Below are 20,997 nucleotides of genomic sequence, written 5' to 3' on the forward strand. Positions count from 1 at the left end.
ACCCCCAAAGGAGAGGAATGTGCACCCTCGAATCCATTGTGAAAGGGACAGGGCAGCAGATCTCCCAGAGGCAGGCAGGGAGGGCAGAAGGGACCGAGTGGGAAAGTGTTCCTTTCCCTCGTGAAATGAGTGAATAGGCGACCTTCACATCCAGGGGGCTGCCTGGCCCTGCCTAGCCATGGCTGAGGAGTGAAGGCAGGGGCAGTCCAATACTGTAGCACCTTGAGGGCCACCTGCCCCGTAGGGGTCGCTTCCACGTCTGGGATCACCCCCAAACACTGGCATGCACGTGGCACTGAGGGGGGGCCCTCCTTGCCCGGTCCTGTGTGAGAGGCGGAGGGGAAGCACGGAAGGCAAAGCAAGGGGCGGCTGCTTAGGGCCGCCCCGCTCTCTCTCCTGCCCGCGCCCCCAAAGAGAGAGACCACAGTCCCTCAGCTAGGGAAGGAAGAAAGGAAGAAAGGAAGGAAAGGGAATGGATGGATGGATAGATGGAAGGAAGGAAGGAAGAAGAAAGAAAAAGGAAGGAAGGAAGGAAGGAAGGAAGGAAGGCGTACCCCACCGCCACGCCCATGCAGAATTCTAGCAAGGGGGACGACACCCCTCAACTCCCCTTCTTATCCGTCGGACCGGGCCTCGACACGGTAGGGGGCAGTTTTGTCCGCTCCCCCGCCCCCCGGAACCGACGGAGCCGGAGCTTGGGGAAAAGGAGAGGCCGGCGGCGAGCGCCAGGCTTGCTCCGGGTGGCGTCCGGAGCCCTCCCTTTGCGATGCTGTGCCTGCAGGGGGGCGGGGCGGGGCGGCGTCCTTCCCGCCCCGTCGGGATTCCGGCCTGAAGGGCCAAAGCAGCAAAGCAAACGGCGGCGGGTGTGTGCGTGTGTGTGCGCGCGTCGGGGCGAGGCGCCATCAGTGACGCGCAAGGCGTCGGTCCCGGTCAGCCCCCGCCTCCTCGTCAAGGCACCTGGCGGAGCTTCCGATGTCCGGCGTGCATGGCCGGAGCGCGAGCCAGCAAGGCGCAGGTGCGCGTGCTCGCGGGGGTACAAGGTGCAGCCCTGCCCCCCCCCCCCCCCGCTCCCTCCTCCGGCAAACTGTTTATCGCGCAGGAAGGCGCCGCGGCCCCTTCGGACAACACGGGGCTTTCTTGGTCCCTGTGCCGGTTGCCCTCCAACAAGTATTCGCCGGGGGGGGTACAGAGGAGGACGGATCGAATATAGAGCCTCCGTGACCGGGCGCAGTCTACCTCCCTCAGCCCTCCCTCTTGCTAGATCCCCACGGGACGCCCCGCCTCCTCTCCTCTCCGGCGCACGTCTGCCGAGCGGCCACGGGGGGGCGCCCGCCCGTTTCCTTCCTCGGGTCCATCGCCTCGCGGCTTCTCGCGAGAATTTGTCCATTTCCCTGCCCCGGAGGATCCCCAAGATGGCGGCGCCGTGGTGGCGAGTGGGGCGACCGGGCCTGGAGGCGAGTGCCGGGCGGGGCGCGTCGGGGCCTCCGGAGGGAGGGACGGAGGGACGGAGGGAGGGCAAGTGAGCCGAGCAGCGGGGCTCGGGCTGGTGGGAGCCTCACCTCTCCGCTCTTCTTCTTCCAGGCCTGGGCGGCGACGCGCGGCGGCGGCGGCGGCCCCCGGTGGCTCCTCTGGGCCGGGCAGGGTTTCCACACCTCCGTCGCCCGCCCTAAGGTAAGGGCCGCTGGGTCCGCCTCGGAGCGAGATTCCTGGTGGCCGCTGCTCCCCCGGCGGGGAAGAGGCGCTTCTCGCCTCCCTTTTCCGGCAGGGACGGTGGGGAGTCTGTCCGAGACGCGGAGGCGCTGGATCTCGTGCCGGTTTCCTCGGAGGAAGGCACGGTCAGGGTTAGGTCTCCGCTACCCGGGAAGACCTGGTCGCGGGCCGCACGGGGCGAGAGAGGGACGGGGATGATTTTCCGTCTGGCTCCGGGCAGCCCTTCTTCCGAGGAGGAGGAGGAGGAGGTCAAGCCCCCTTGGCTCCCCGGGGCTCCTTCCGCGGGCCCTTGCCCTGGGTGAGATTGCGGAGGCTGTGAGGGGGCCGCGGAGAGAGGCCGGGCCTTGGCCTTGGCCTTCCGCCCTGGCGCCTCTCACGAGGGGCTCTTCTCTCCTTGCTCGCCCTGCAGGCCAAGGCTGCCCGTATTCGCAGCGGGAAAGGGATAATACCGGTGACCTACGAGGAAGCCCATCCGCCCCACTACATTGCCCACCGCAAGGGCTGGCTCTCTCAGCACACAAGTGAGTGAGGCCGCGCGGAGGGGATGGGATCGGCGGTCATAAGACACCAGGAGGGCCAAGGAGACTCTTGCTCCTCAGAGGGAGGCGGTGAGTGGGGCGGAGTTTGCTGTGGGTGCCTGTCCCTACAGAGAGGGGAGTTTTGGCCTCCTTTTCTCTTCTTGGGGGAGAGCCTGGTCAGTGTCCCTTTGTGACACGGTAGCTTGGAAGCCCTGTCCTCGGCCTTCCTTCAGTTGGCTCTCGAGTTTTACTTCATGGTGAAAGTTGAACTTACCTGGCCCTTCTGCAGAGGAGAATGAATCCATGTTGTTCCTCTTTAAGGCTGTTTCTTCCGGGGTGTTTCCTGATCCCAAACCTCACAAAATTGGTCCCTGTCTTTGATCCACCCTCTTTGTGTGTGTGTGTGTGTGTGTGTGTGTGTGTTGTCTGTCTCTGTAGGCCATCTCTGTGGAGAGGAAGGGGCAGCAGAACGAGCTGTGGAGGATGTCTTCATACGCAAATTCATCTATGGAACCTTCCATGGCTGCTTGGCCAATGAGATTGTGCTGAAACGCCGGGCCAACATGCTGATTATCTGTGCAGTTTTTGTCCAGAAGATGTTGCCTCATAAGTTGTACTTCTTGATTGGTTATACAGAAGTATTGCTTTCTTACCTGTACAAATGCCCTGTCAAGATGGAAGTGCAGACTGTACCTGAAAAGGTGATCTACAAGTATGTCTAAGCCCAGGTGGCGTCTGCAATGGTGTGTGTGGGGGGCCCTCACCTAGCACCTCTCTGTCCCCAAAGGTTCAGTCCAACTTCGTGTTTTGCTTCCCCCTCAGCAGAAGGGTTGCTTCCAGCTAGGACTGGGGGAAAGGTGAGACATTCAGAGATGCTGCTTGCTTGATGGCTGTTCCTGGTGTGCAACCAGTGACTCAAAAGATCTTGGTTTTTCTAATGGTATGAGTTGGACAAAGCTTGGGATATTGTTAATATCCAAACAAAAATGCTTGCTACTTGGTGTCACTGGCTGGTCTCAGGTTCTTTTATTTCTGAGCAAGTAGAATCTTTGTCTGCACAACTAGGCCAGAAATATCTCCTAAAATTATGGGAAACAGTTTGCTGTCTTTTGCTCTGAACAGGAACCACAGGGCACCCACCTTGCCAGTGCAGGACTGGACCATTCCCCAAGGCATCCCCAGCCTTGTTCAGGATAGTTCCATTGGTGCCCATTTAGCAGCAGCAAAGGGGTGTCTGACAAGAGGGAAGAGTTTTTTCCTGCTGCATTGGGGGTGGGGTGGGGAGCTTTGACCTGCGAAAGGAGCAGCTGGTCCATTGCTCTTTCTGTCTTCCTCCTTACTTAAAGATTGCGAAGTGTGTGCTTTGAGGCTTGAGAGGGAGAAAGGAAGTCTTACAGGGACACTGGACTTACTGGTTGATTCCAAGGCAAAGAAGTACATTATTTTTGCTTAAGACAGAGCTGTGGCACTGTAAAACCATGGAGTGGTGGTATGCTTGGGTGTGTGACCATAAATATCATAGCTCTTCATTCTTTCAATGCCTGTGATGTTATTCAACCAGTTTTTAAACAGACCTACCACATAGAATGGTGTGGCTTACTGGTGGGGATAATGACAGATTTTTGTAGCACAGTTTTGTACGGCAAATGAAATTTCCCTGAAAGAAAGTGCTCCTTTGCCAGTAATAAAATTGGATCCAATTAGCAGGCAGGTATCAAAGGGGACTGTAAGGAAAACCCCCCAGATTTCCTCTAAAAAGGAGAAGACATAACGTGCTCCTTTGCATTCATTGTCCTTTTGGACAGATAAAGTTGTTTGGTGCTTTTACCTTGGTAGGGATAAAATAAAGGAGATAAAATCCAGTGAACTTTGTATTTCCATACATCATGCCTGGCCCAGGCAGGCTCAGAAGCACACCCTGGTTGTTTTCTGTGGTTGTACTTCTTCAGAAGCCAAGTATTACCATAGGGGTGCCAAGAAACTGGGCTGCACCCATTCAGAAGCCTCCTCCTGTCTGAGGTGTTTGTCAGTGCATCCTGAACTCAGGAACCGAGTATTTCTAAGCTGCTACCATGTGTTTCTGCCACATACATGATGTTCTCCTTGGTGGGGGTGTTGGAAGAGCCGTGGCACACTGCCATGACCTTAGTCTCTGTTCCACTCCTCTACCCTCCTGGTTGTACCCAGTGATTCCTCACAGGTAGGAACATGATAACACGCAGGCTGGCTGAAAGTATTCGTATTAGCAGCTCTCACTGGGATGGGGAGGGATGGAGGCCAAGATGGGGTAAAGGCAGTTCTCAAAACTTTCGTTTCATGAACTGCCTCCTTTAGATTGATGCACAGTAGAATTCCCTTACTGGGTCAGAGACACTGCTCCCCACCCCCAGAGATGAACACCATGGCCCAGAACTCTATTGCAGTTGTGGACGAGGAGTCCTGGCATCATCAGAGATTATAGACAACCAGGGCTTTGCTCCTTGAAATATCATCCTTTTGGGTGGAACGGTCTGTCCCTGGGATCCCTAGAAGTGCTGAAGTCAAATACAGAGTCACACAAAGGGGGGCATGTTAGCTCCCTGGGCAAAGGAGATTTTGAAGCAGCAGAATCTGCATCAGAGTCACTTGCCAGCTGGTTCTTGGCATGCCCAACATCAGGAGGAGGCTTCTACTCTGCTGACTCTGCCCCCTTCTCTGCTGGCACCTACAGATTCCCAGTCACAGTAGGATCCAGTTCTACCCACAGAATGTGGTGCTGCAGCACATAAATGTTGATCCTTTTCCAGTCTTGGCATTTTGTGCAAAAGAAAAAAAAAGGCAGAGTGTTCTGTTGAGAGGGGGTACATAAGGGAAGAGCATAAATAGTCCTTCAGAAGAAGGCTGGCCTGCTGCTTTGTGTTGGGGGTGCTTCTGCCTGGGGTGAGGTGAGGATTGGCTGCAGCAGAGCTGTTGTGTGGGACCTACTGTACAATCCCATCTGCCTGCAATCAGAGATGAGATGGGACGGCTGGACGTGTGCCCGTCCATTGGGCTAGTAATGGGAAGGGCAACGAGGGCATGTGTACTGCCAGATCTGCAGGATATTTCTTCACATTGGCCTTGAAACAATAGAACCATGTGACTGTAGAACTGGAGGAAAGCCTGAGTGTGAATGAGTTCAATCTGATGGTGCAGAAATCCACTGCTAAAGCATCTTTGCCTGGCAGCCACCCAACCGCTGTTTAAAAATCTCCAACTAAAGAAAGCCGAATACCTTTCAGGGCAACAAATTCCCCTACCAGATAACTCTGGAAGTCAGAATGTTTGTTTCAACCTTCAGTCAAAATCTACTCTCCCTGTAACCCAGATTCATCAGAAGCAGCCTCACTTCACTATCCATGCGAGAACAATTCAGAGCTGTGAAGACGCTTCAGTGTGTTACTCTCCACTCAGTAGTGCTTATTCACATCCATTACATTAGTCTAAATTACTTTAATTTTTAAATTTTGTCTATATTTCACATGCATCCACAATTTAAAATTGTGTCGTGCTCTGATGTGAATAAAGATAGATTATGGGATTCACATCTGAAACAGGGCAGGTGCAGGCAGCCTCAGGAGCCTCCTTGGCCGAAACGGCCCCCAGTGTCTGCTGGGCTCCTGCAGGCAGCAGGAATTGCACCAGAGCTGTACAGGATCCAACATAAGTCCCTGTGACTGGATGACCCTGGGTGCAAGGCCTCCCTGGAGGTCATCCTTGTCTCTCCCCACCCCGCCAGCTAAACGAGGCATAAGGGAACAGCTGCCTCTGTTCGGACTTCCCAGGCCAGACCCCTTCATGGCTGCTTGGTTGGTGCCCTGGTCTGGGATGAACACAATTGAATTTGAGCTAGCTGAGTTCTGAGCAGCCTCATGTAGCCCATTTTAAGGAGTACTTTGCTTTGTCAGCTTATGCCTTAATCAGGTCAGTGAGGGTTGCATAATCTCTTCCATTGGTGTGCATGTTGTTACAACATCTGAAGACGAAGGCTGAATGTTAGCCACAGGACCTGTTACTGGCAGGTGCAAAGTTAAGAACAAGCAGAGGTGCCATCGGCATTCTCTGGGCTGCTGGACCCTTGCCTGTCATAGCCTGGCTCCCACTCCAGACACAAGCCAGCCTGCAGCTTACAGGTCTGTTCTGCTCCCTGCCCCCCCCTTTGTCCGAACAACTACCCTAATTACCCCACCCTAATCAGGTTTTCTGGCTTTGCTTCCATTTTAGCCACTTCATGATTCCACACCTTTGTGTTTAAGGCAGCTTTTCTGCCATGAAATACTTGCTCCCTGCATGTGTTTCTGTTCTTGCTCTCCTTGGGGGCAGGGTTGTGTATGGGTGAGAAGGAGAAAATGAGAAGCAACTCGCCCCAGAGGAATGCCCTTCTTTTCAGACCCTCAGGATAGCTGGCTTGCTTGTGTCTTTTGAAACTTTCATGCTGCTTGTCAGCCACATAAATCCTTCAACAGTTTACAATACCACCATAAAACAATAAAAGAATCAAATGAAAACAGAGCAATGCTATATATAGAAGAGGAAACAAAAACAGTTTAGGGTTGGAGAAAAGCCAGGGTGAAAAGACAGATTTTCAATAAACACTTAAAACATGCCAGCATGGGGAGCTACTGCTCAGGGAGGGCCATTCCGAGCTGCTACAGGTGGCTTTACATTCTACTGCCAACACCTTATACACAACTGCAACTCAGGAGCAGACTAGTAGTCAGCAAAGATCTTTCTGCAGAGATGTGACATGTATGCAACATAAAATAATCCCATAAACTTCTGATCAGTCCGAAGGGCAGCCCCATATAGAGTACTTTGTGGTAAGCTGATTTTGGGTTTACCAGAGTGTGGATGAGTAACCCTGTCCAGGAAGGGGTGCAGTTGGCAAACCAGCCTAAGTTACTCTAGGCACTCCTAGATGTGGGGTGGGGTTAGCTAAACCTCAAATGATAGCTGGCAGCCAGTACAACCACATCGGAAGTTTGTTCTGTGGGAACCTTAGGTTTCAAGGGTTCTTTTCCTTCTCACACAAAAATCTGGGTATGTTTTGATACAAAATCTCCCTAGCATACATATTTGAACATAGTTTTCTTAACACATGGAATTTTCACATACTAAAGAAGATTTTCAGATGTATGCATTTTAATTACTGTATTTGTTTGCATAAAATGTACAGAAAAAGGAACAATCTAATCATTCACTTGCCCCCTCTTCTTGACTGGAAACTGAAACGTGGGCATTGTTAATGATCTTGCAGACCACAAACTGGATGAATTCATTTTTGAAACACTGCAGTTAACTTAAATTTTGTCTCTCTCCCGAGTCAGTTCTCGCTTCTTTGGACTCAATCAGGTCAGTGGCTGTCAAGACAGGTTGCGGGTGCTTTCAAGCCTGTTCTGCCTGGATTTCAGGCCTGGAGGAAGATTCCTCCAGGAGTGGCTGGTAACCCAGTTTGCCTGATGGCTAACCTCAGAGGAGTAGCAGCCTTCTCTACTGCCCTCAGAATTCAGGTCTGGGGAACATACTGTTCTTGTATCTGGGGCAAACACCATTGCTTTCTATTGCTGCCACAGAGCAAATCCCTCACAAAGGCAGAAACTTTAATGTTGTTCCTTGCTCATCACAGAAAAGAGATTGTAGCAGGCTTCAGTAGCAGCAGGTATTAATCCTGGTCATCATCAACTCCCGTTCACTGGAGAAAGGAAACAGCACAGCAGCTCTTATTCTGGGTTCCCAAGGGATGCCTGTCCCTCCACCCAGCAAGCCATCAGCTGTGAGATCTCCCAGGCCCATCTGGAATGTCAGATGCTGCCAACCTTTGCTCCAGGCAGTGGTGGGGAGGGGGTGGTCATGCCATTGAGACTTCCTCCTGGCTGGCTTGCTCACTGGGAAGAAATGTGCTGCAGAGAAGCAGCCCCCAGGATTGGGTCTGGGGTCCAGGACCTGAGCCCTGTGCCTGGAGAGAGCGTTGTTTGGGAGCAGCCAGGCTCTTACAGTCCTCGTGTCGCTCACCTGCTGATCCCTATTCAGCCCAAGAAGGCAACGAGTTCACCCCAATGGCACTTGCTGGCAGCATGTGATTTTGTCCTCTGAACCACCCAAAGGTCAAAGCAGCTGCCTTGTGCCAATTTCTCCTCCAACCAAGCTCCCCACGCCTACCCAGGTTGTGGTTATGTCCCCAGAGAAGGAGACGGGCAGGCCCAAAACATTTTACAACCTGAGGCAGAGCAGCTGACCCACATCCAAGTCAAGCTGAATTGCGCCACAGACTTATCAAAGAACACAAGGAAACAAAAATACCCAAAGTGCTTTTCCTCACATTAAAAAGAGATAATAACGAGAAGTTATACAACTAATTAGACCCCCCCAACCCAAATCTACTGCCCGAGATAGTTCAATCACTCTGCCTAATAGCAGGGTTGGCCCTGCTCGGAAAGCAAGCCAATCGAGCAGGTTTGTTGCATTTCTCAGCAGCAAGGCCCTCTCTGGCTAATCAGTGTTCCGACTTTCTAGGCAGCACTATTAATAACCTGGATGTTGTGTGAGAGGCAGCACAATGCCATGGGGTCGGCTAGCCTGGCAGTTTTGTAGAGAGTTGCTTCTGAGAGGGTTGGATTTGATATATTTCACTTTTCCCTGGGACCTCTCTGTCACGCTCCAAGAAGCTTGGGAAGACGTCTCTTCCTTAGGCTCTGAGCCCCTTCCCCTTGCCACTGGGTGGAAGATATGAATTGCTGCCTGATGAGCATCCAGACCCTGACTCCCCATTCAGGAAACCAAGTGCCCTCAGCTGGGAGGCAAGCATTACCTCACGGGTCATGGGGAGATGTTTCATTCCCAATGGATAAACATTTCCAGCACCCTCCCTGTGACCACGGCTGGCTCCTCCCGAGACGGCGGGGCAGAACTGACCAAACACCGTCGGCCTCTGGACAAGGAGCCCTTTCAGGAGGGCAAAGGCGCCTCCTTTGCCAAGTGCGGTCTGGTCTCCGGCCCCTTGGCAGCCTCCTTTCCTGCTGCCCCCACAGTGCGTAGGAGCACTGAGCCCAGCCAGACGCAGGCCGAGGCCAGCGGGAGCCACAAGGCTTCCTGGCATCTGGTCTCCACAAGGCTGCCAGGATGAACGGCCGCCCAAATCACACACACACACCCGTGAATGCCCATGTGGCACCGGGAAGAAGTCTCTTTCACCCACAACGGTCCTCCCCTCCTGTTCTTGCTCCCATAAACAAGCCCTGGTTCCCCCGCGGCGGTGGCCAAGAAACCACTTGGTGGGGCCGGGAGCAGAGGGCGGCCGAGCGACAGAAGGGGAGCCCAAGCCACCTTTTGCCCGGTGGGGCTCCCTGAGGGCCCAAGGCGAACACGTAGCGACGGGCCTCATCCTGACCGCGTGCCCCCCCCGCCTCCCCCTTTGTAACCGAAAGGCGGGGAGGGGGGAGGAACGGTTGCCAGGGAGGGAGCCCTTCAGGACAGCCACCGGGGAGGGGGGGGGCTCGACCTTGAGGGCAGGCCGCAAGGAGACGGGGTGGGGGCGGCTTGCAAGCACCTGTCCGGAGCCGTCGGGTTCGAAAGGCCTTCCTCCTCCTCCTCCTCCATGCGGGCTTTATCCACTGGGCAGGCCGCGAAGGCACAGGGCTCCCCCGCCAGCCCCCCCGGGCGGAAACAAAAACAACCGCCCAGGCGCCTTTCCATGGGGAGGGGGAGGAAGGAGGCCCTTCAGGAAGCGCAGCGCGGGCGGCGGAAGAGTCTGGCCCGGAGCCTCGCAGGCGCTGCCCGCAGGCGCTTCCGGCCCTTCCCCCTCCGTCCGGCCACACCGGCCCCCTCTCCGGACAGGATCGGGCCCCTAGCTCTTCCGCGGCGCGCGTGCGCAGGCGGGTCCAATGGGGACAAACACCGCCCTGCCCCAGCCGGACGGACGTTCCGAGAGGGCGCCCGCGAGGCCGCGTGACCTAGGGGGCGTGGCCTCTGACGCCACACAGCTACCGTCGGGCGGGAAATAAGTCACCGGCTTGGCGCCCCAAAGCGGACGGGGCCTGGTCACGTGGCGAGCGCCTATAAAAGAGCGTGTGGCGGCGCGCGCAGCTCAGCCGGAGGCGAGCCAGGTGCGCATGTGCTGCAACGGGCGCTGCTGAAGAGAAAGAGGAGGAGACGGAGGAGCGCGCGCGCCAGCCCGGACAGAGAGAGAGAGAGACGAAGGAAAGAAGAGGCCGCGAGGGGACGGAGCTCCCGCGCTGAGGGACCCACCACGGCCCGAAAGAGCCCCCCGGCACAGGCGGTGAGTCCAGGGAGCGAGGGCGGTCGGTCGGTCGGTCGGGCTGCGCGGCCGTGCCTGGCTTGGCCTGCCTTTCCGGCTCCCCTCGCGCGGGAACGGCCGTTGTGGCGGGGGCGCGAAACCTCGCCTCGGGAGACGCGCGAAGGAGGGGGGTGGGTGGGCTCGGCTCGCTCCCCTCCGGACACCCGGTGCCGGCGGCGTGGCGGCGATGACCTTGGGGCCCAAGGCAGAGAAGCCGCGCCCTGCCCTGCCCGGCCCGCCCTTCTTCCTTCCTTCCTCCTCAAGCCCGGCCGGGGATCACCTCGTCGGAGGGCGCCCACGGGGGAGGAGGAGGGCCGCCCCCCAGCCTGCCGAGACTTGTCGCGCCGGGAGGCGGCGTGGTGTCTTCGCTTCGGGCCTTCTCTCCTTCCTCGAGGGCGGCCCCGGCAGGAGGGGGTGGCGGCGGAGGGTTGGGCCCCGCGGGGGCGCCAGGAGGGACGGGAGGGCTCTCCACCCCTGGCTCGGCTCCCCCGGCGGCCCCCTTTCCAGCCTCCCGCCCGTGAGAGGGGGGGATTCTCCGGACTCGGAGGAAGGAATGCTCCTCTCCCCCCCCCCGGTGTCTTTGTCCCGGGTCTCCCCTTCTCTTGGCGGCCTTTTTGTGGGGCTGCCTTGCGTGACCTCGGGCGGTGCCGCATCGGCCAGAGGGAGGCCCAGCCGCCCTGATGGGGGAGAATAATTGGCTTGCTCCTCGAAACCAGCACCTTTTTTGAAAGGGCGGCTGGTTTAAGCATCCCTTTCCGTGGGGCCGCGCCTGAAACCACCGGTCTGCGTTCCTGTCACTTCAGAAGAGCTGGACCCGCGGGAACAGTGGCTGATTTTGCTTCTCTCTTGACTTCCAGGGTTATGGGGGTGGGTCGAGGAGAGATCTCTGGGAATGAGCGTTGCTTTTAGTGCAAGCCTGATCTCAACTCCCCCCCCCCGCCATCCCAGTCAGCTACACTTTCCCTGTGTGTGAATAATTGAATGATAGTAATGATGCATTTCCAGGTTGGGGGGAACTTCTTCCATCATGGACATGTCAACATACAGAGATGCATTAACTGCGCCTGGTAGCCCCATCCCACCCCAGAGTCCAAGAAAGCCACAGCAGCAATTCTCAGAGGATGATTAGTGTGTTTTTGATGTTTTGATGGAGGAGTGGGTGACTTGGGCACCTTCAAGAACCATTTTTTGGCCTGTTGGGGCTCTCTGGGTACTTGATTATTGGACAAATGCAAATACAGTAACAGAAAAAAACAAAGAAAATAAAACTCACAAGAATATGCTGCTAAATAAGCAGAGGCAGATGATAGTGCACATACAGTATGCTTTTGAAAAGGATTACTTTCTGGGTCATATGCTGCATGACTGAATTGCGACCTAATTAAAAGGTGATTTATTTATTTTTTAATCTCCTGGAGCCTTTTAGGAAGTTTAACTTCTATTTTGGAAGATAAGAAAAGGGAGATCTAGGTAGGTGGGCTAGTGGGCACAAAAACAGCTTCCTTCCTGGTTTCAAAGTTAACGCTTCTTCCTATGTGCAAGAGCAAGTGAGTTGCCATCTGGAAACAAGCGGCTTTTCTGGTAAGAATGGAGGGGAGAGAGGAACTGGAAGGGCAGACAGGAAACCAGATGTAAGGAAAGCAGCCCCAGGGAACAGGAAAAGGCAGGAAGTAAAAGTTGTTGCGAAAAATAGTGGAAGGGTGGGAAGCCCATGTGCAAGATGGAGAAGATGGTGTGGGTTGCTTGGAGACTTTGTAAGCCTTATGTGGACTTCCCAGCTCCCACCCTGATTCTTACACATCTTCTGTGGAGACTTTGGATGTGACCTCATATGTAGAATAACTACACATGTGTGTTGGGGGAGGCTGTGCTCTTTAGCTTGGGGTTCTGGCAGCTTGTCTGTAGCCTCACCCACATTTTATAAAGGCTCAAAAGTATACGTGGATTTCTGGCAGAGAAGGCATGTTTTGCATTCTTATGCAGTGGACATTTGGGAGTGCTGGTTTTGCCTTCATCCTGGAGGATTGTTTTGACTAAATGGTGATGAAAGAGAGGGATCTGGGGCCTTTGGAAAGGATCCTTTCCTGTGTGGCTTAGTGCTTTGTTTTTGTTTTTGTTTCAGGATGAAGCACCTGTGTTTGCCTCTGCATCCAGCATCATGGCGCTTGAGTCAGTCTTTCTAACTCTGCAGAACCAAAGGAACTTGAGCAAAGAGACTGCCATATGTGTTGTATAGCAGTAGCTTTTCAGGCTGTAAACATATTAGCCTACAGTATTTAAATTTTGTAACACTATTTATTACAGCATTTTCATACCTCATATTTTTGTTTACATATCAAAGTAACAATCTGTTACTTTGAAACCACCGTGAGTAGAACCATGGATACAATTCTGACAGCTGTGACAACTGTTTCAACAGTCGCCACTACGGTGGGTAGCGAAGCCTCAGGCCCCTTGGTGGCTTTCCTTTGGATGCTAATATTGGGGTTCATCATTGCCTTCATCCTGGCCTTCTCCGTGGGAGCCAACGACGTTGCAAACTCCTTTGGCACTGCTGTCGGCTCTGGGGTGGTGACCCTCCGGCAGGCCTGCATCCTGGCATCGATTTTTGAGACGGTGGGCTCAGTTCTCCTGGGTGCCAAAGTGAGTGAAACTATCCGGAAGGGACTGATTGATGTGGAAATGTACAACTCCACCCAGGAGCTGCTCATGGCTGGTTCCATCAGTGCCATGTTTGGTGAGTCAAGTTCTGTTCCTCTGTGCTTGGTTCTGCCTGGAGACTTTAAATGTGGGATTCCTTGGGAACTGTTAGCAACATTGTGAGCCCATTGTTGGCTTTTTCTTAATGTCAGATTAAATTTTACGCTGGACTACAATCTTGGGTAGCTTTGTAATGGCTTGATGTTCCCTTAACAGTTTCACTTTCCTTGTTTAGGCTCAGCTGTGTGGCAACTGGTGGCCTCATTTTTGAAGCTTCCGATTTCTGGTACACATTGTATAGTCGGGGCAACAATTGGTTTCTCGTTGGTTGCCAAAGGGCAGGAAGGAGTCAAGTGGTCTGAGCTACTTAAAGTTGGTGAGTTCCCCCCCCCCCCCCACTTTTAATAAAAAAAGCTGGGACTTAATAAACGAGACTTTCCCTTGCAAGTGACTGGGAGTGGATTCAATCTCTCCTGGCAAAGTAGCTAAGGACAAAAAATGTTTCTGTCTTTTTAGTGTTGTCCTGGTTCATCTCTCCTCTCCTTTCTGGCATCATGTCTGCAGTTCTGTTTTTCCTAGTCCGCATGTTCATTCTTTCTAGGGTAAGTATTCCTCCCGTCTTGATGTGCATCTGATGTTAATGCTCATGTTGCTAAACTGACTTTAGGACTCCTAGAAGAGGCTGGAAGTCTCACCACGGATTATTAGCTGCGCCCCACAGAATAGGGTCTGCAGGCAAATTACATGTTTTTGTTTATGCTCGTCTTCTGGCTGTATGCTGAACCTCAGTTGTTTTTTTTAATTTATTGCAAGTTTCATTTTTCCTGTGTGTTCTTCAGGAAGCCTTTTGGAAGGGCCTGCGTGTCTTCTCATCAGAACAGGTGCTCCATGAGAGAGTTTCAGACACTGGCCGTAAAAGGCAACCAGTTGCAGGGAAAGGGAGAGTTAAATACCTTTGGAGGATGAATCTAGTCATCAGGTTTTTATGACGTAGGAGGAGAGAAGCGTCTTATGGTCTGGAGAACTCTGCTCTGGACATAGGCCTAGGGCTTGAGAAGTTCAGGGTTAAGTACAGGGTGAACTTCAGCCTGATCCCAGTGTGTGGGTGAGTGGTGTCAGTGTGGTACATGGTGAGATGCCAGGACTTTGATTGGTGCCGGTTGTGCTTGAACAAGCAGCGATGTGGATTTTCTAGAAAATTTTGAATTATGCTATTTGCATGATTGGAAAAGTTCTAGAACACCAGTTTTAGTATTATTGTTAACCCGTACTTATAAGGGTGCACCAGTTAGGGATCAACTTTAACTGTATTAATTGCAAATTTAACATTAAATTATGTTGTTTTTCTATCTGTTCCAGAGTGCTGGTTTGATATTGTCTTGTGATAAATCATTGTGTTATGTTTTGAAGCTGTGCAGTTTTAAAATGAAAACATTTTTTTTCTGTGAAGTGTTTTTAAAAATGTGCTGCTGTGAAGAAGGGGCTTGGATCTCAACATATGACAATGTATCTGTTTTTGTAGGCCGATCCTGTTCCTAATGGATTGCGTGCTTTGCCTCTCTTTTATGCCTCCACTATCGGCATCAATCTTTTCTCCATCATGTACAGTGGTGCGCCTAGTAAGTACCTGTAAAAAGAAGCTTTGATTTTTATAATTCTTTACTCACTTCTCAATAAAACACAGAATTTTACCCCTTTTGCTTTACAGGACTGAATTCTCCTAGAAGGCAGCTGGCCTGGGCCAGTTAAAGAAGGCTGCAGGCCAGCTTCTGCTGAGCTCAACCCTAGATAGTTGCCCTTCCTCACTCAAGGCTGCATACATTGTAAATGACTAGACACCTTTCTCGTTAGTCCTCGCAGGAGCTGCAGAGTCCGACAACTTGACCACTCCTGTGCTGCCCCTCCCCTATTTGCCTGTCTACAGATGTGATTCTGAATTTTCCTTTTCTCTCTTGCTTCCATCCATTGTAACTCCAGAGTATCACCCACTGCTGCTAAGCATGAGTTTCTCCATGCCCTATTAATCAAATTCAGGCCACTGGTAGACAGGCAGGCTTGGGGTGGGTTTCTCACTCAAGCCTCCAGCACCTGGATTGTCTTCCGTCCCCAAAGAGGTGTGGGTTTTCCTTCTCTTTCAAGAAGAGCTGACAACTGTGCTTTGAAGAAGAATTGTATACTTCTGCAGGGGAGCCTTCTGGAGTGAAGTATTAAACTGTTGGCAAAGGGTAAAGGAAGAAAAAGAAATGCAAAATGTTCGTTGTTTCTAGGAAGTGCTAACTTTTGAGTATAGACCACAAATGGGGGCTGGCACACGTGTTGAAGGGCACCCTTCTGCAGAATGTTCTGAGTTGTAGATAAGCTTAGCAGAGGTATGAGGACACTGTAATCTTCTGTTTGTGCACTTTCAAAATAATTAGGAAGTTAATAGGGGCTAAAATTTCAGTTATAATTATCTTTATCTGAACCCATTGGCCAGTGCACTTTTCTAGTCTGGAGAAAGAGCCCCCCCCCCCATGGTTGAAGCTCTGTCTGATGTTCAGGCACAGTGTATATGCAGGACTGGGACTGGCAACCTTCCCAGCTTCAAGTCTCTAAGTTCTAGTGGGATGCTGCAGACAAGTCACTGTCCTGTTTTTTAAGGGAAGGATCAGACACTAGATATGTCTCGTAAGAGTGGTCTCTGACTGCTCTCTTGTCAGGGGTAGTTTGAATGAGCTGCAACTCCAGATGTTTGTTGGTTCTCTCTACCAGGCCATGTAGCTTGAAGGGACTTGGGATGCACTGTAGTTCTCTATACACATATAACTGACTGGGGCTAGTAATTTTTGTCAGTGGAGTTACATTCAGCCAGAAACAGGCAAAGTTGATTTCTCACATTTCTGTAAAATAACTGCCATCCGATGAATCTTTAATTTTGGTGCAGTATAATATGGAACAGTGCCAGCTTTTAAAAGCCATAGGTTACACCTCCAGTAAGTGCAGTGACTTGTGGTATTTTTAAAGCTGGCACTGATGGATGCACATGTCAGCTTTTCCTCCCTATTTGCATAGTTATCACTGTCAAGCAGCAGAATGCATCCCAGTTGTATGTGTGTTTGTGAGGGGCAATTGTAAACCACTGCTGCCAGTTGGAGAATGTAAACAGGTATAGTAAAGACTAATGTGCCTGGTTTCAAATATTGTGCGGTCACTGACGCTGCTGCCTAATGGAGAATGTGAGAGTGTGTGTTGGTGAATGGGGCAGAGGAGGGTGTTTGCAGGGTCCTCTGCCTGGCAGTGGTTTTTGTTCTGTGCTCTTAATGTCAGTGGCTTGAGTTGCCACGAGCACAGGAGACAAAGCAGGCCTGGCACACTGTGACACAGCTGGAGGGTGGAAGCACCAGGCTAGCTGGGGCACACAGTGTCTGGGACTGCTGCCTTAGACCGGGATCCTACTGTGGGGTGTTCAAGGTGCATTGTTTTGTTTCCTAGTGCTGGGCTTTGACAAGCTCCCCCTCTGGGGTATCTTCCTCATTTCGGTGGGGAGTGCGGTTGCCTGCGCTCTCATCGTCTGGTTCTTTGTCTGTCCGAGAATGAAGAAGAAAATTGAAAGTAAGTAACATCTTTTAGGTAACACTTTTTTGCCTGTGTGGTTGTAACCTGTATGGCTGAGTCTAGCGGTGGTGTTTGCTAGCATAGCTCTTCTCTGGCTGTGGTACTTGGAATGCGAACGGTGCATTTAGTTGATGAACTGGCCAGTGTGTGTCTTGGCCAAAGGCGATCTCCTTTTGTCAGGGAGGGGATGCAGAAGGGAAAAGGGTCTCCAGTCCCCATTGCCTGTCTTGGCAACCATGTCATCTCTCTGGGGGGAGGGGGGATCCGTCCTCTGTCACCTGGCTTTCAGAGTTCTGGGGTGGCGGGCAGGTGGTGTTTTATCTGTGGACCCTGCTGAAATGGTGGTTGGTTTCTGCAGCAGTGTGGTTGGAGCCAGACATGCCCAGCAAATGTGGCTTTGAAAGAGGCAGGTTTGGTGTCCCTTTGGACAATTGTTTTCCTTTGCTGACTGCACTTCAATGTTCAGTACACAGAGTATGGCCTGATCCACTCTGCAAAGATGCTGAGCACTGTGTGCATGTCTTCTGAGCACAGCGCAAGGCACCACACTGTATGTGAAAGGCAGTTCTCTCCCTGGGAATGTAGTGTCCATACACCAGGGAAAGAGTGGGGGTGCATGCTTCCGTAGTCCTGCTCCAAAAGGTAGGTCCCTTGCAGCCTCTGCCTCTTCACTGTCACCTCAGGGGTGCTGGGGTGACAGCTCTTCCAGAGTGATTAAAAAGGTGTCCCTGCTAGCACACTCCTTAGCAAACTTTCTTTTTCTTCTGTAGAAGAGATCAAGTCAAGTCCCTCTGAGAGCCCCTTAATGAAGAAAAAGGGAAGTCTCAAGGAGCCAGATGAAATTAAAGCTACAGTGGAGAATCGGGTGGATGAGGAGGATGAAAGAAGCCCCAGTGAGAGGTCTTGTGTGCATTCCCTGAAGGGGCCTGTGGAGGAGAGGGCCGTCTCCTTCAACCTGGGAGACTTAGAAGAGATTCCCGAGCATGGCAAGCTGGTGAGAGTGGAGGTGAAGGAGACCAACCTTGATGGTGGTGAGTTGCTTTTGGCCTTGAGGTGGGGAGGCTGGTTGCTGCCAGGCTGGTGAGCTTGATGCTGAAGGACCTTGGTCCAACTCCGTGCCTTTGTGTCTCCAGGGGCCATGCAGCTTCCCAATGGCAGCCTGGTTCACTTTAACCATGCCGTCAGCAACCAGATGGGCTCCAGTGGGCACTACCACACCGTCCACAAGGATTCGGGCCTCTACAAGGAGCTCCTCCATAAGCTGCACCTGGCCAAAATGGGCGACTGCATGGGCGACTCGGGGGACAAGCCCCTCCGGCGGAACAACAGCTACACCTCTTACACCATGGCCATCTGTGGAATGCCCTTGGATTCCTTCCGCCCAAGGGAAGCAGAGCCGAGGGGTGCTGGTGGGGAGGAGACGGAGAAACTGACGTGTCCGGCAGCAGAGTCCAAGAAGCGGGTCCGGATGGATAGCTACACCAGCTACTGCAATGCTGTGGCAGATGCTCACCCAGCCGATGTGGATCTGCGGAAGGCAGAGATGGGGGTTGGCAACCGGAAGGGCAGCAGCGGCTCTCTGGAGGAGTGGCATGACCAGGACAAGCCAGAAGTCTCCCTCCTCTTCCAATTCCTGCAGATTCTGACTGCCTGTTTTGGATCCTTTGCTCACGGAGGAAATGATGTCAGGTCAGTTGCCTTGCAAGTTACCTGGGAGATGATGGATTTTCTCATATGGTGCAGAACCTGGCCAGGATGAGGGCTTGGGCCAATCTGTTCCTTCTCAGCCACCGGCAACGGAAAACCTGGCCTGCCTGGGTCCGTTTGGGCCCTCAGTCCTCTGCGGTTGTGAGGAGGCTGTTGCGTCCCCCTGCTTCAACTGTCTGTCTCTTTCTTCTTGGCAGCAATGCAATTGGTCCTTTGGTAGCCCTCTACCTGGTCTACGAGACGGGCGATGTGTCCTCCAAGGTGGCAACTCCCCTTTGGCTGTTGCTGTATGGCGGGATTGGCATCTGCATTGGCCTGTGGGTCTGGGGGAGGAGAGTCATTCAGACCATGGGGAAAGACCTGACCCCCATCACACCATCAAGGTAAGGAAGAGTGCTTTGGAGAAAGCTGAGCTCTCTCTCTCGCATGTGGAAGCAGCCCAGGGTTGCCGTGGCCTCGTGGAGGCCTGACCTGCTGTGAAGAGCTGTGCCAGTCTCCTTGTGCTGGAAAGCTGAACACCCTCTTGATGGGAGTTCTTAGACATGTTTGGAGCTGAGAAGGGCCTGATAGACCTGGCAGTCCCACCGTTGTGGAGCTGCAGAGGAGAAAGGCTGCAAGCAGATTCTTCTCCTCTTGTAAGTTCCATGGCAGCAGGGAGGCCTGGGCATCTTCCTACTGGCCAACAGGTAGGCCAATCGGCTGTGGTTAGTGGCGTTACGGAGCAGCACTAGCTCGGTCTCTGCCAGTGCAGCTGGGCTCACTGAGCAAGTGGCTGGTTGGACTTCTGGGTCCTCAGCCCTTTTCCTGGGGAGCCCTCTTGGCCTTTCTGCCTCCCCCCCCCCCCCGGCTTGGTATTGCTCTCAGCTTAGAATCTGTTTCTGAGGCTTAGCAGGCAGGCAGGTGTAGGGCCTTTCCTAGAAAGCCTTGAAGGGGGGAGCATTGGGGGTCTCTGAGAAATTCTGCCTTGTCCACAGTGGCTTCAGCATTGAGCTGGCATCTGCCTTGACAGTAGTCATCGCTTCCAACGTTGGACTGCCTATCAGCACAACTCACTGCAAAGTAAGTGGAGGAGTTTTCCTGTGGAAAACCTGCATCAATGTTTTTGGCAGGGGTGGCCCAGTGTGAGTGGCTTCCTCCCTTCCTGCTAGGAGGCTTGGGTTCCTGACTAGCTCCTGGTGGCCCCCATGGGTGTACTGTTGTCCTACTCACAACAACATGCCCCTCTAAGCTGGACAGCAGAATAGCTATTTCATCTTGGTCCAAGGTCTGCCCACCATGCTGGTGTTCAGCCTTACATTGATGTGCCCGGGATGTTGTTAATACTACAGATTAGATCTGTGCCCTGCTTTATGTAGTTGCTGAGGCCTTGAAGGGCTTGGGTGGGCGCCTGGGTGCTTCTCGTTATTCTGCCACTGCGAAATAGCCTGTCAGGGAAGCTGCCTGGGATGTGGATGGCATGTTTGATGGCCTGCCATGTACAGCGTGTGGAGGCATCTTGAGCATTCTGCTTTGTCCTTTCCACTAGGTGGGCTCGGTGGTCTCCGTGGGTTGGCTGCGCTCAAAGAAGGCTGTGGACTGGCGCCTCTTCCGCAACATCTTCATGGCCTGGTTCGTCACGGTCCCCATATCAGGCCTCATCAGTGCCGCCATCATGGCCCTGTTCAAGTACCCCATCCTGGGTGTATGAAGCAGGCGGCCGGCCTCCCTGCTGCTTTGCTGTGCCCACGCCCGGCTGCATATCCTTAGCTAGTGGCTGCAACAACAGTGTTAGAGCAACTCCACCGGGCGCGCTGCAGGAGGTGGGGCGGAGGAGTGTGTGTGTGTGTGTGTGTCGGTCGGTCTGTCTGTCTGTCTGTCTCTCCTTTGTGCTGTGCCTGCTTATCAGTGTGATCTCTCTTCTCAGAACTAGGAGAGCCCCACTTCTCCTGGGCTGTGAATTCTTGTGTCTATGTTTCTATACTTGTTTTTGTATCGACCTTTAACTTCATAATTAATGTTGTCAGACATATCATTTGTGTTTTCTGAGCTGAAACTCAAATCTGGCAAGCACAACAAGGAGGAAACAACTTGGCAGGGACTTGTGTGTTGAGGGGCCTCTTTTATAAATAAATCCTTTTTAAATAAAGACAAAAAGGCTGGGTGTATTCTTGGCATGGGAGTTAAATGCTGACCAGAGGGCAGGTGGGCTTTAGTCGGTGCTGCTGCCTGCAGCCCAGGAAGGCAGCAGCACAAGCAGGCACCGAAATAGGGTCAGCAAAACGCAGTGTCACTGCTTGGGGGATGGGGACCAAAAGAGAGAGGAAGCAGAGGAGAGTGATCTGGATGGAGTAGGGCCAAGGGCCGAGCCTCGCACCGTGTGCTGTCTGTGAGGGCAATGGACAGGATGTTCTGGGAGTTCCCAAAAAGCAGGCCTCGGGAGTGGGGCGGGGGGGGGGGGGGGGAAACAGCTTCTGCACT

At 53.0% G+C, this 20,997-nt stretch overlaps 2 protein-coding genes and 1 long non-coding RNA gene across 4 annotated transcripts; 2 read left to right on the forward strand and 1 right to left on the reverse strand.

Annotated features, from left to right (window-relative positions):
* The first annotated feature begins 291 nt into the window (after positions 1 to 291).
* MRPS24 (mitochondrial ribosomal protein S24) lies at positions 292 to 4,090 on the forward strand. Of its 2 annotated transcripts, none has more exons than XM_072979068.2 (4): positions 292 to 641; positions 1,582 to 1,671; positions 2,120 to 2,231; positions 2,667 to 4,090. In XM_072979068.2, the coding sequence occupies exons 1-4, from the start codon at positions 489 to 491 to the stop codon at positions 2,948 to 2,950; spliced, it is 639 nt and encodes a 212-aa protein (XP_072835169.2). In that variant the 5' UTR covers positions 292 to 488; the 3' UTR covers positions 2,951 to 4,090. The 2 variants fall into 2 exon arrangements, with proteins under 2 accessions (XP_072835169.2, XP_020635747.1); XM_020780088.3 differs by lacking the exon at positions 292 to 641 and adding an exon at positions 1,300 to 1,454.
* Positions 4,091 to 7,370: 3,280 nt separating this feature from the next.
* Positions 7,371 to 10,241, reverse strand: LOC140701877 (uncharacterized). Its single transcript, XR_012080865.2, has 2 exons — positions 9,793 to 10,241; positions 7,371 to 7,938 (listed from the first exon to the last, which is right to left on the reverse strand). It is a non-coding gene; the product is annotated as an uncharacterized LOC140701877 (long non-coding RNA).
* An 8-nt stretch (positions 10,242 to 10,249) lies between these two features.
* SLC20A1 (solute carrier family 20 member 1) lies at positions 10,250 to 20,673 on the forward strand. Its single transcript, XM_020780089.3, has 11 exons — positions 10,250 to 10,521; positions 12,662 to 13,276; positions 13,475 to 13,615; positions 13,756 to 13,841; positions 14,762 to 14,858; positions 16,711 to 16,830; positions 17,604 to 17,864; positions 17,967 to 18,522; positions 18,738 to 18,923; positions 19,515 to 19,599; positions 20,066 to 20,673. Exons 2-11 carry the CDS (start codon positions 12,919 to 12,921, stop codon positions 20,225 to 20,227), a joined length of 2,052 nt encoding a protein of 683 aa, XP_020635748.3. The 5' UTR covers positions 10,250 to 10,521; positions 12,662 to 12,918; the 3' UTR covers positions 20,228 to 20,673.
* The last annotated feature ends 324 nt before the right edge of the window (positions 20,674 to 20,997 follow it).

This window comes from Pogona vitticeps, chromosome 8, assembly GCF_051106095.1.
Source record: "Pogona vitticeps strain Pit_001003342236 chromosome 8, PviZW2.1, whole genome shotgun sequence".
NCBI lineage: Eukaryota > Metazoa > Chordata > Lepidosauria > Squamata > Agamidae > Pogona > Pogona vitticeps.